General features: G+C 41.7%; 1 protein-coding gene across 1 annotated transcript; it reads left to right on the top strand.

Annotated features, from left to right (window-relative positions):
• The first annotated feature begins 222 nt into the window (after window positions 1-222).
• Window positions 223-14,155, top strand: ftr80 (finTRIM family, member 80). Its single transcript, XM_073833819.1, has 7 exons — window positions 223-814; window positions 1,037-1,132; window positions 1,283-1,516; window positions 6,917-7,073; window positions 12,898-12,942; window positions 13,041-13,082; window positions 13,545-14,155. The coding sequence occupies exons 1-7, from the start codon at window positions 224-226 to the stop codon at window positions 14,075-14,077; spliced, it is 1,698 nt and encodes a 565-aa protein (XP_073689920.1). The 5' UTR covers window position 223; the 3' UTR covers window positions 14,078-14,155.
• Window positions 14,156-14,364: the final 209 nt, after the last annotated feature.

The raw sequence follows: 14,364 nt of genomic DNA, 5'->3' as shown, positions 1-14,364 counted from the left end.
TTTCAGGGGGACTTTAAACTTTTTTAACATGCCACCAATAGAAGGCAACAGCAAATTACCAGTGGAGACCCACAGGGACCAATGTAAAACAAATTGTAATGTTATAGTTAAGTGTTTTTGTTTATTTTTGTAAGCTAAATGTGAGATTTGAGTTTTATTTTACGCACTTTAATCTTTTCCAATAACACCACCTAAATGTTTCTACTGTTTTCACTGCAGCAAAATGGCAGAATCTTCTGATGATCAAAATCCCTTTAACTGTCCGATCTGTCTTCATCTTCTGAATAATCCAGTTAGTACATCATGTGGGCACAGTTTCTGTATGGACTGTCTCAATAAATTTTGGGATAGGGATGATCAGAAAGGAGTTTACAGTTGCCCCCAGTGCAGGCAGACATTCAGCCCAAGACCAGCTCTCAGCAGAAACACTGTACTGGCTGAAGTTGTAGAGAAAATGAAGAGAGAAGCACCAAAAGCAGGAACAGCCTCTCCTGTCCTGAGTTCTACTGTGTCTGGATATGTGGAGTGTGACATCTGCACAGAGACCAAACTAAAAGCCACCAAGTCTTGTCTGGTGTGTTTGGCTTCTTACTGTGAATCTCACATCCAAACTCATTTTACATCTACTGCATTAAGGAGGCACAAACTGGTCAATGCCTCACCACATCTAGTGGACCAGATCTGCCCCCAACATGATAAACTACTGGAGCTGTACTGTTGCCAAGATCAGCAGCTGATATGTATGCAGTGTGCTTTGATCAACCACCAGAACCATATCATGACTTCACCTGCAGCAGGAAGACAAAAAATACAGGCAAAGTGACTGATTTATCTGTGTGATAATTTGTATCTGTTAAAAGACTGACATAATTTTAAAAATGTACAAATATATTAATCAGAATTGTGCATGTGTGTTTGTACCTACCTGTTTCAAAAAGATGAAATCATTGATAGAAACAATAGTTATACTATTGTTAGTATTTTGCCTGTGTTTTGTGATGAAAAGTTAAATGACCTGAAATTTAATAATTCACAGGAACAGTTGAAGTCGAATCAAGATGATCTTCAAGAGGACATGCTTCAACGAGAAATCAAGGTGAAGGAACTAAGACAAGCCATGAATTCTTATAAGGTACGGGCATTTTAGCTTGTTATAGTTTATGTAATGTATTATTTTTACAAGTATGTTGCTACATTAATACTTCAGCTATGTCCATGTGCAGTCAATGGGCTCTAAAAATAGTTAGAAGTTCTTTTTTTATTTTTATGCATCTTCTGACAGTGCTCTGCAGAGGCAGCAGTGAAGCACAGTGAGAAGATGTTTACTGAGCTGATTAGCACCATGGAGAAACATCAATCTGATATAACAAAGATGATCAGAACTCAGGAGAAAGCAGAAGTAAGCAGAGTTGAGGAGCTTATACTTACACTGGAGCAGGAGATCACTGACATGAGAAAGAGACATGATGAACTGGGGCAGCTTTCACTGATAGAGGATAACATCAATTTTATTCAGGTAACAAAATTACTTTGTAATCATCTGGTAGAGTTTGGTTTAATATAGTCAAATAGTAAGAGAAAGTGGGGTATCTTTGTCTTTTTTGTACATTTGGGTGTGACTGCCTTTCAAGCAGGCTGAACTATTCTCTAACCATCCAACCAATGAACCAAATAAGCTACAGTGAAGAAAAAATGATTTGATCCCCTGCTGATTTTGTACGTTTGCCCACTGACAAAGAAATGTTCAGCCTATAATTTTAATGGTAGGTTTATTTAAACAGAAATAAATAAAAATTCACGAAACTTAGCTTAGCAAAACCCATAATGGCAATCACAGAGGTCAAGATGTTTTTTGTAGTTGGCCACCAGGTTTGCACACATCTCAGGAGGGATTTTGTCCCACTACTCTTTGCAGATCCTCTCCATGTCATTAAAGTTTAGAGGAGGCTGACGTTTGGCAACGTCTTCAGCTCCCTCCACAGATTTTCTATGGTATTAAGGTCTGGAGACCAGGACCTTAATGTGCTTCTTCTTGAGTCAATCCTCTGTTGCTTTGGCCATGTGTTTTGGGTCATTGTCATACCGGAATACCCAATAGTCCCTTTGATGCGGTGCAGTTGTCCTGTCCCCTTAGCAGAAAAACACCCCCAAAACACAATGTTTCCACCTCCATGTTTCACGGTGGGGATGGTGTTCTTGGGGTCATAGGCAGCAGTCCTCCTCCTTCAAACATGGAGAGTTGAGTTGAGCTCGATTTTGGTGTCATCTGACCACAACACTTTCACCCAGTTCTCCTCTGAATCATTCAGTTGTTCGTTGGCAAACTTCAGACGGCCTGTACATATGCTTTCTTGAGCAGGGGGACCTTGCGTGCGCTGCAGCATTTCAGTCCTTCACGGTGTAGTGTGTTACCAATTGTTTTCTTGGTGACTATGGTCCCAACTGCCTTGATATCATTGAAAAGATCCTCCAGTGTAGTTCTGGGCTGATTCCTTACTGTTCTCATGATCATTGAAACTCCATGAGGTGAGATCCACGAGGGCTGCACGATAAATCGCATGCGATTGTCATGCGTATCTCATCAGTACAGCTGGGTTCTTTCGATATTGCGTAGCTTGTCAGTGATCTACGACTTTGTGTTTTAAAAGCCATGCCATCTGAATGCACGTGATAGAGATTTACTACTAAATACAGAATCGGCTTTACTGACGAGATGTGCATAACAATCGCGTGCGATTTTATTGTGTAGCCCTATGATACCTTGCATGGGGCACCAGACCGAGGGAGATTGACAGTTAGGCTACGTCTACATTAATCCGGATACATTTGAAAACGAAGTTTTCGTTTGAAAACGCTCTCTGTCCACACTAGCGTTTCCAAGCGTTTTCCAAAAGTTTCTCATCCACACTGAAACGTAGGAAAACGTCAAATTCGCCTTACTGCGCATGCGTAAAGCCTCCAAAATTATACAGATGTAATAAGTTTTCACGCAATTCTTCTGGCGGGATCATTTACGGAAATATTTCATCATTCACTGACGCGTCTATATCGCGCTCATTCATATTTTATCTGAAAAGCAGCTGTTGTCATGTTTTGCAGGACAGCAACTGTGAGTAAATTTTCTGTCATCATTTTAGGACTGTAATTTGATAAGTGTACAAGGTAAATCTAGGCTATTTAGCAGCAGTGTGACAGTGAATAGTACAGGCACAATTACTGGTGTAAACATAGATATCTATTGGTACAATATGCGTCACATGACTAAATATGCGTCATCGTTTTCAAAAGCCTCCGTTTTCACAGTCCACACTACAACGCGAAAACGGCGTTTTCAAATTTATCCACTTTGGAGAGCGTTTTCAAAAAGCTCCGTTTTCCTTGACAAAAACACCGTCTCAGTGTGGACGGAAGGCCAAAACGGAGAGAAAAAGATGCGTTTTCAAACGAAAAAGTATTAGTGTGGACATGGCCTTATTTTGTGTTTCTTTCTTTAGCAAGTAATTGCACCAGCTGTTGTCACCTTCTCACCAAGCTGCTTGGCGATGGTCTTGTAGCCCATTCCAACCTTGTGTAGGTCTACAATCTTGTCCCTGACATCCTTGGACAGCTCTTTGGTCTTGGCCATGGTGGAGAGTTTGGAATCTGATTGATTGATTGCTTTTGCGGACAGGTGTCTTTTATAAAGGTAACAAACTGAGATTAGGAGCACTTCCTTTAAGAGAGTGCTCCTAATCTCAGCTCAATACCTGTAAAAAAAAAACCCTGGGAGCCAGAAATCTTGCTGATTGATAGGGGATCAAATACTTATTTCACTCATTAAAATACAAATCAATTATATAAATGCATTTTTCTGGATTTTTTTTATTTTTATTCTGTTTCTTAAAGGCACAATATGTAAGTTTTCGCCGCTAAAGGTCACATTTTCAAACAATAACAGAGGCGACGCTCGATGACGCAATTACGGAGCGTAGAACGATGGGAAATGTTGTTTTCACAAATCATGTTCACGAATGATATACTGTCTTTTTTACCTACCAATCTGATTGTGTGTCACTGGAAGAAGCCATTGTAGATAGTGTTTGAAGAGGCACTCCAGGTCTAGAAGAGAACTGCTTAACTTTACACTTAGGATGTACTCACACTAGCACAATTGCCTTGAACCGAGTCTGAGCGCAATTACCCCGCTGGCCTGCACCAAAGTCCCTTTAAGGCAAGTCATATCACTCAGCGGTAGAGGTCTGTGCGGGACTGCTTTTCTAGTCCCGCTCCCGCCCGCTCCCACGAGGTTTTATTCCGCACCCACCCGCTCCCGCTATATATTCAGGCTTTGTTCACCCGCTGCCCGCTTAGAATAATTTTCTTCCCGACCCGACCGTTCCCGCTAAATTTAGTTCTCGTTTCCAGAATCTCACATTTAACCATTAGGAAACAATACCGGGTATATAAAACTTTTTTCGCAATACATCCATTATATTTCCATGTTCCACTTTTAAAATGATATTTCAGACATTCAATGGTGATAAAAAATGCAGTGCTGGTGGAAACAACAGACCAGGCTACCATGACTACCTTGAACATGATCAAGAGCGGCTCGGACGGTCCTGTCTGCAGCATTGAGCGCATCTTCAGCGCAGCTGGAAGGGTTACGCGTTCAAGTGCACGCAATAGGATAAAGCTTGCCACAAAGCACCAGCAAAAATAATTACCATGACTATGAAATATAGTAAGGAGATATTTTAATTATTTATAAACTGTTTTCTGAGTCAGTGATGATGAAGTTAACGATCCTCCTCATCCATCTCCTCATTGGACGCGTCTTTAGAGAAAAAGGCATCTTTACGGATTAGCTACATAATAAAAGAGTTTTGGTTTTCGATTTGTTTTATTTCATTAAGTACTAATTTAAAGCTTTCTACAAATAAATTTATCATGTCTGACAAAAAAATAACGGTTAAATAGTTTCCACTGAAAAAAATGTAACTGATCGCACTTGTGCCTCCGTGTCCTAAAACGCGTTTTGGTTTCCACTCTCCGCAAAAACTATTGGGAATGCGCCTAATAGTGAACATTTATATATATTATTAGGCTATTATTTCTATATTATTTAAATCTATAGATTTTATTTTAGCCAATTCGTGATGTGAGAAGGCAAATTCAAACATAGAGTAGGTCAATTTACTGTCTTCCGCCGCCGCTTGAGTTACTTTAAGAAAGTAAGAAAAGCTTACATTTAACGAACAAAAAAATGCTCCAAACTTTTTTTTTTCTAAATTACCTTAATAAAAAAGAAACAAAATTATAACCACTTTGTCATTTCATGCAAAACTTAACTATTTTAATTGCCAAAACAGTAGTATAAGTTGTTTTGGCAAAGGGGAAAAAAGATGGGCTCGGGTCAGGAGTTAGCAACCACACTGTTTGCGAAAAATCAGTTAACATAACCTTATGAAGATTTTGGCACTCCAAACATGGCTTTACGCTCTGGAGAGTAACGCTGATAAACTGATAAACAGTTGCCCACAGAAAAAACACCAGTAGTACCCTAACTTTACGCGCCTATGAGACATTGCCAGTAAAATGCATGATTCTGAAAGCACTGGTCCATGAGTGTAGCAAGTGCATAACAGTTTTGAGCGCAGGATGTAGCCTACAGGTGCTCGATAGGAATGAGTAAAGCGCAGATTAGCTGTTCAGAAAAGACTTCGGGAACGGGATATTGTTACCGCCCGCTCCCGTTCAAATTACACCAGAGTTACCGACCGCAACCGCTTTTATTTGGAAATTTATTCCCGCGTCGCAAGAAATCTGGTCGGGTCCCGCGGTTTCCGCGGGAGAGCCGCGGGAATGCAGACCTCTACTCGGCGGCCATCTTTGAAACGCTACTCGGGCAGGCAAGTGCAGCTCCTATCTCTTTGAATGGGGAAACATCAAATTCTCCAAAACTGTTCACCAAGCTGACGATTAAATTTCATATTTTAAATCTCCAAAGAAATCCAACATGAACTGCCTCATAAATATGGTTCCTTGAGCTCCAATAGCGTTTAAAAATGCTTATTTTTCCGCCTCAATGAGCCAGTGCGCATGCGCAGTACTGAGCTCACGTCTTAAAGCGCCGATTGTTTCTATAGCAACCGGGACTTCTAACGGCAGCTGCAGTGACGCGCTGACTTTATTAATCAACGATTGGCTCTTTCACTAAGAAGGCAGGGCTTTGCGGCCATAATGATCGTTGCATTTTTCCCCATTCAAAACTATACGAGTGACATGTCTTGGGTATTCTATAGTCTTTGCCTGCACTCAAGCTCCGGCCGAAACACGCTTACGTCATGTACGAGATAACGGAGAACATCACTTTTTCTATCTAATAATTAATAATAATTCATTTATGCGGTTCATTTATTTTCACTTGTATGTATCAGAGAGTTATTACGGAGAGTGAAATACAAAAGTTAGTGAAAGATTTACTTTCAGCTAGCAGCTTTACTCACAAACTGTAATTCCTGTTCATCAATAAGGAGAGAACTAGACCCATTATAAACTTAAATATACTTTATTGAATTAAATTATTAAAAAAGTGTAGTGTGGTGGTAACAATAGGATATGTTTGCGGTCGTAATGATGACAGTAGACACAAAATAGTATCTGTTTCGTGCTCCGACGCGGTTAGCGCTTACACTATGCATACCGCGCCCGAGGCCAACTGAACTGCTCTCTGGCCCACCTCTTTCAGCCGGCCAGGCCAGATAAACGAACCGCGCCGGAACCTACCATTAACATTATATACTGATTAGGTCTTTGTCAGTGGGTAAACATACAAAACCAGCAGGGGATAAAATATTTTTTTCCTCACTGTATATTCATCAAACATCAAATGAACTGTGGTTGATTTCTGGCTTTTTTTTTTTTTTACATGTAGAAATTCTCATCTGTTTCCTGCTGCCAATGTTCAGACTTGTGCACCATCTCTATCAGCAAACATCTCACATTTGAGGAAGTAGAAAAAGTTGTCTGTGAGCTGAAAAGCCAACTAGATGATCTATGTGCAGAAGACATATTGTCGATATCCGAGAAAGGTAAAATTAGATAGTATAATATTGCATATTAGTATCTAAATTACTAATTAATAATGTATATTGATTAGTTTTTATTGATTACATTCCTTACGGTTCTTCTGATTTACACTTTACTGTTTCAATTGACCATAAGCACGGAGTGTTCTTTAGAACTTCCACATAAAGATAAGCCAGCTCATAAACTTCCGCTGAAGCTCATTTTATATGTGCTATATATAGGTGGACACTCTTGAGCAGGGGTCCCCAAACTTTTTTCTGAGCGGGCCACATCATTTTCTTTTGTTTAATGGGGGGACGGGTCGGTTTATAAAAGAAAATTCCATGGGCCGGACTGACTACTACTACTACTACTACTACTATTATTATTATTATTAATAATTTTATTATGATTTACCTGTATTTATTATACTTTTTAATGCTAGAATAGTTCATTATTTTTTTATGCACCAGACAGACAAATGATCGTTTCTTTTCAAAAGATATACAGGTGCTTCTCAGTAAATTAGAATGTCATGGAAAAGTTCATTTATTTCAGTAATTCAACTCAAATTGTGAAACTTGTGTATTAAATAAATTGAATGCACGCAGAGTGAAGTAGTTTAAGTCTTTGGTTCTTTTAATTGTGATGATTTGGCTCACATTTAACAAAAAAACACCAATTTGCCATCTCAACAAATTAGAATACGGTGACATGCCAATCAGCTAAACACCTGAGCCATCAAAATGGTCTCTCAGTTTGGTTCACTAGGCTACACAATCATGGGGAAGACTGCTGATCTGACAGTTGTCCAGAAGTCAATCATTGACACCCTTCACAAGGAGGGTAAGCCACAAACATTCATTGCCAAAGAAGCTGGCTGTTCACAGAGTGCTGCATCCAAGCATGTTAACAGAATGTTGAGTGGAATAAAAAAAGTGCGGAAGAAAAAGATGCACAACCAACCGAGAGAACCGCTGCCTTGACAGGCTTGTCAATCAAAACTGATTCAAGAATTTGGGTGAACTTCACAAGGAATGGACTGAGGCTGGGGTCAAGGCATCAAGAGCCACCACACACAGACATGTCAAGGAATTTGGCTGCAGTTGTTGTATTCCTCTTGTTAAGCCACTCCTGAACCACAGACAACATCAGAGGCTCTGGGCTAAGGAGAAGAAGAAATTGACTCTTTTCAGATGAGAGCAAGTTTTGTATTTTATTTGGAAATCAAGGTCCTAGAGTCTGGAGGAAGGGTGGAGAAGCTCATAGATCAAGTTGCTTGAAGTCCAGTGTTAAGTTTCCACAGTCTGTGATGATTTGGGGTGCAATGTCATCTGCTGGTGTTGGTCCACTGTGTTTTTTGAATCACGTCAAATTCCGCCTTCAGCATTTTCAGCGCTTCCACAGACTTTTCAACTGGTTCTCTTGCCAACCTTTATTATCAAATACCGACATGATAAAAGTAAAAAATATTTAAAATTACATTTTCAAAATATGTCTCTGGCATTGTTCAGAGGGCCGGTCCAGATGTGGGGGCGGGCCGCATTCGGCCCCTGGGCCTTAGTTTGGGGACCCCTGCTCTTGAGACTTCTCTTCTGCCTCATTCTTATCAGAAACAGAGAAAAATAATAATTGCAATACGTAAATAATGATAGCAGCGTAAACATTCAATTTCATATTATTTAACAACATATAATTTAACTACCGATCCTGGTAATCCCAGGAGAATACCTGCAAAGTTGTACATTTTGTCACAGATTGGCCAGGTTCTTCCACCACAATCACCCAGCGATCACAGTCACCTGATTTCTAGCACACACACCTGCACCTAATCAGCCACACCCCAATATAAGCTCACACCACGCACCTCTCATTGCCCAGGCTCGTTCATTCGAAGCGGACTCATTGTGCTTCTCTCTGCGAGTTCACAACTATACCTACCTGTCGTTACTTACCTCTGTTCTGTTCCATTTCAGCCTGTATTGTTCAGTCCAGTCCATGCAACGGGGTGTGTGCGTCGTAAGTCTGACATCGCAAACAGGATCCATTCAGCGGTGTGTGTGCCGTAAGTCTGTCAGCTTCTCAGGGAATCCACCTTCTTCTCCCGTCGTTCCTGACAAAGGAAAACATCAACATCAGTCTACGGATATCATTCAAGAACTTCTACAATTCAGAACAGTTATACTTACCCACGTCAATATCCTTCATCTGCTCTGCTGCAAAAATAAATTATATTATCTTCACTTATCTTCTTTGTCCGTCTGCTTCCGTAACAGTTAGCCCGGACCAAGACAGTACACAGCATGAGCAACCCCGATCCGTTTCAGGAACTGGTGGATTCGCTGAGGAAAGTATTGCTGCGATCACCTACCACCATGCCATCCGCACCACCATCCGAAGCACCTCCAGCACCTGGCACTTCTTCGACACCCGTCATTTCCAGTCCCATGGCTCGACCGGCGCCCTACTCTGGCGGGGCAGGGGAGTGCAACGGATTACTGTTACAATGTTCTCTGATATTCACTATGCAACCTGCTTTGTATCCCACAGATCAGTCAAAAATTGCTTTCATCACATCACTTCTCTCAGGACCTGCTCTTCAGTGAGCTGAGACCATCTGGCAGCAAGCCGGGCCGGCTACCCATTCCATCCAGAACTTTACCGCTCATTTCAAGGAAGTATTTGGTCGGTCTGATGGAGAAGTATCAGCTGGTGAACAGCTATACCATCTCAAACAAGGAACCATGACTACCCATGAATACTTCGCTTTCGTACACTCGCTGCTGCAAGTGGATGGAATGAACGTTCTCTTCTGACAACCTATCAGCTCAGCTTGGAACCGAAGCTCCGTCTGCAACTGGCTGCTCTGGATGATGCTACGGGTTTGGAAAAATTTATTCAACAATCTCTTCAATGTTCTGACTGTATGACGCCATACCAGTCTCTTCAAGAACCTGTATCTACTGCACTCCTCCGCCATTCTGAGCCAGCTCACCCTCCAGAACCAGAACCGATGATCATAGAAGCTGGTAAACTCACTGCTGCGGAATGACAGAGGAGGCTGACCCGGGGTCTCTGCATGTATTGCGGTGCTAGCGGGCATGTTCGGCTGAACTGCCCACTCCGGCCAGTCCGTTCATTGGTGAGTGTCATCCATACAGATGTTGAAAAGATGCATCCTCTCACTACCAATGTTCAGTTAACCACCCCCTCATCCTCTGTTGCAGCTACCGCCCTCATCGACTCCGGGTCAGCCGGGAACTTCATCTCCAGTGCCCTCTGTCGCCAGTTCCAACTTTGCACCGAGGCCTCGTCTTCCATCTACCAGATTCAACCCATCACCAACTCGATAACTTCACGTACTCGGATACATCATAAATGTGAAACCATCAAACTTCAAATTGGATTACTTTATCAAGAAGACATTCAACTTCTGGTTCTGGAGGGTGCCTCTATGGACATCATCTTGGGGCGCCCGTGGCTGGTGAAGCACGATCCCATCCTCTCTTGGGGCACAGGAGAGATATTAAAATGGGGAAAAGGATGCTCACCAGGTTGTTTTCACAATCTGCCTCGACCTGTTCCAAAATCTCTGCCTGTCTCTGTCACTTCCGTGGAAAGTCCAATAGAAAAAAGATCCGTACAGATTCCCACAATCTACTCCTCCTTTCAAGATGTCTTTTGCCCCAAGAGAGCTTCCCAGCTACCTCCTCATCGGCCATGGGACTGTGCCATCGACCTGATTCCTGATGCCACATTGCCCAGAGGAAAGATCTACCCGTTGTCGCTTCCGGAGACCAAGGCCATGGAGGAGTACATTCATGAGGCTCTGAGTCAGGGGTATATTCGTCCTTCTACTTCTCCCGCAGCATCCAGTTTTTTCTACACGAAGAAGGATGGAGGGCTGCGGCCTTGTATAGATTATCGCATCCTCAACCAAGGTACTGTCAAATTCAGATATCCCCTTCCTCTCGTCCCTGCGGCCCTGGAACAACTTCGGACAGCACGCATATTCACCAGGCTGGACCTCCGCAGCGCCTACAATCTGGTGAGAATACGAGAGGGGGATGAATGGAAGACCGCCTTCGTGACCCCTACCGGCCACTACGAGTACTTGGTCATGCCCTACAGTTTGGTCAACGCCCCCTCCGTATTTCAGAACTTCATCCATGAAGTTCTCCGGGAGTTCCTTCACCACTTCGTCATTGTCTATATAGATGACATTCTGATTTACTCCCGGAGTAAGGCCGAACATCGCCACCATGTTGCGGAGGTCCTACAAAGGCTGCGTGATCACCAACTCTACCTCAAGGCTGAGAAATGTTCGTTTCACCTACCATCAGTCCAGTTCCTGGGATACATCATTGACCGTGAGGGGGTTCGTATGGACGAGGGGAAGGTGACTGCAGTTGTTTCCTGGCCAGAACCCACCACGATCAAGGAGTTACAGAGATTTCTCGGATTTGCGAACTTTTACAGACGCTTCATACAAGATTACAGCATTATCACAGCTCATTAACTAACCTCCTGAAAAGCAAGCCCAAAACTCTCATCTGGACTCCCGATGCAGCCGCAACCTTCCATACCCTTAAGGTAGCCTTTACGCAAGCTCCACTCCTGACTCATCCTAACCCTGATCTCCCTTTCGTCGTTGAAGTCGATGCCTCGACCACTGGAGTAGGGAGCCGTACTATCTCAGGTTCAAGGTACTCCTAAGTTACTCCATCCATGCGCCTATTTCTCCAGGAAACTCAACCCAGCGGAGCGGAATTATAACATCGGCAACCGCAAGTTACTGGCCATCAAGCTCGCCCTGGAGGAGTGGCGGCACTGGCTGGAGGGAGCAAAACATCCATTCCAAGTCATTACTGATCATAAAAATCTGCAATATTTTCGTGACGCCAAACGTCTCTGTCCTCGTCAAGCTCGCTGGTCCCTATTCTTCTCACGCTTCAATTTCTCCATCACCTATCGTCCGGGTCCCAAGAACATCCGAGCAGATGCTCTATCAAGACTCCATGACCAACAAGAATCCTCTGAAGAACCCACAACCATCATTCCAGAAAGTATCATAATCAGTCCCATAGAATGGTCTGCTTCTCCAGCCGTTGTCACTCCAGAAGCCAGACCTCCGCCCGGTTGTCCTCCGGATCGTCGGTTTGTTCCTCCTGATCAACGGGTAGATCTCATCCACTCTACGCACACCTCCCTGGGCACTGGGCATCCGGGGGCCAACAACACCCTCTCGCTGCTATCCGAACGCTTCTGCTGGCCCGAAATGGCAAGGGATGTGAGGAGGTACGTGCTTGGCTGTAGGGAGTGTGCCATGTCCAAGAGTCCCCGACACTTACCTGCAGGACAACTCCATCCCTTGCCAATCCCGAACCGCCACCTGTCCGTCTGCTTCCGTAACGCATTTAAATGTTGACAGCTAAACACTATCATGACGTGTTTAGGCTAACGTTAGCTAGCTAGCAATGCTTCTCTTCAAGGACTTCATAATTGTATTCTTGATAATCAGTAACTTTCCTTTATAGTAATGAACACATTTTTTAAATCTTGTAATATTTTGCCTTTATTGTTACTTTTCTTCGATTTTGAATGGATTATGTAGAGAAAATGAGCAAAGTACACTCCTATTACGGCACAGTACAGTCGACCGGAAATGACTTAGCTAGCTTGTCTAAAACAAGGAAGTAATCCATGCATATGATCAATTATTTGAAGAAGAGAAAAATCTAAAGCCAGAAATAAAAACATTGTTTATTATGTTTAACAAAAAATATAGTGAGATTATATTGTCAATATTGTCAGGATTGTCATAATGACAAATTTTACATTCCATAGTTCCCGCTGTCCATATAATGGCAAACAATGGAAAAGTCCCAAAGTGTAAGTCAAACATGCTTTTTTAATAATCAGAAAAACTTACAGTAGATAAACACACATACACATATAGTGAGTTGTTGTTGTTGTTGTTTTTTTTGCAGATCTGCCGTCCCATCCCAAGACCAGAGAAGAGTTCCTTATATGTGAGAGGTTTTATAAAACAATAATACATATAAATGTTGATTTAAAGGTGTTAAACTATGGCGACAGAAGAGGGACATGTTCGGTTCACTTTGTTTTGACAAATTCAGCATAAGGCATTATATTAGCATTTTATTAATAACATTCATCTATGTGAAAACGCAACATAAACCTTTGTGCTGCAATCGTATTCTGATTTGTTTACTTAAAAGATTTTTTAAAAACAGATTGATTTTTGAATGAAAAAGTCTTAACTTTATAATCATCCTTATTGATACATGTATATTAATGATTGCATAACTGAAATTATATTTGGTATAGATAAATCCTTAACATCAATAATGAAAATGAATCAAAACACAATAAAACAAAGTGAATTGAACATGCACCTTCCTGATTACTGAAAAAAAAAAACATTAAGTTGGTGGTATAAAAGTTTAATTCCATTTTCTTTTTATCAACAGATTCCTGTGATCTGAATCTGAATCCCTCGTCAACCTGCAGTCAGCTCTCTGTAAATAACAAGTCTGTTTCAAGAATTGCACAAACTTTTCTTAGTTTTGGCCAACCGTGTGTAATTACATCCGAGGTATCATACCAGGTGTTGTGTAATGAGAGTCTGTCTGGACGCTGTTATTTTGAAGTTCAGTGGGGAGGAACAGGTTGCTCTATTGCATTCTCGTATGACCAGATTAGTCAAGGCAGAGGAATGGTTACCTTTGGCTCTAACAACAGATCTTGGAAATGTGACTTTCCAACAGCTAATCTTAGTGAATGGCATGGAAACCAACAGACTAACATTTGTTTGGTCCCTAAAATTGGAGTGTTTCTTGATCAAGAAGCAGGAACGGTGTCCTTTTACAATGTCTCTGACAAAATGACCCCCCTGCACAGAATCCAGACCACATTCACTGCGCCCCTCTACCCTGGATTTTCATTAAATAATTGGGGAAATTACTCCTCACTGACAATTTGTGATCTTTCATCTTTAAAGTAAGATGAGTAAATCTAATCAGTATTAAGTCATAGCTAGTGAATGAACCCTACATACTGTTTTCATTATCAGCCATTGCAAAAGCAATGCTTTTGGCAGTGCCATGTTAAATCATGCAACATTTGTTAAACCATAATCCTTAATTGTCTTCATAGTATTGACCTTAACAAAAAGCTAGATTAAGAAATAAGTTGTCAGACTTTTTGATTGTTGAGTTATATACTTCAGTTACTGGGCTATCAAAATAAAGAGTTTTTTTATTTCAAACTATAATTTCTTTACTTTTCGGA

Source organism: Garra rufa, chromosome 2, assembly GCF_049309525.1.
Source record: "Garra rufa chromosome 2, GarRuf1.0, whole genome shotgun sequence".
In the NCBI taxonomy this organism is placed as follows: Eukaryota; Metazoa; Chordata; class Actinopteri; order Cypriniformes; family Cyprinidae; genus Garra; species Garra rufa.
Note: the sequence above shows the minus strand (reverse complement) of the source record. Positions and strands in the feature narration are given on the sequence as shown.

Coding starts and splice junctions, on each gene's coding strand:
- ftr80 (XM_073833819.1), top strand. CDS start 224: ATGGCAGAATCTTCTGATGATCAAAATCCCTTTAACTGTCCGATCTGT. Junction 1,517..6,916: donor ATAACATCAATTTTATTCAG/GTAACAAAATTA, acceptor TTTTACATGTAG/AAATTCTCATCTGTTTCCTG. Junction 12,943..13,040: donor CAATGGAAAAGTCCCAAAGT/GTAAGTCAAACA, acceptor TTTTTTTTGCAG/ATCTGCCGTCCCATCCCAAG.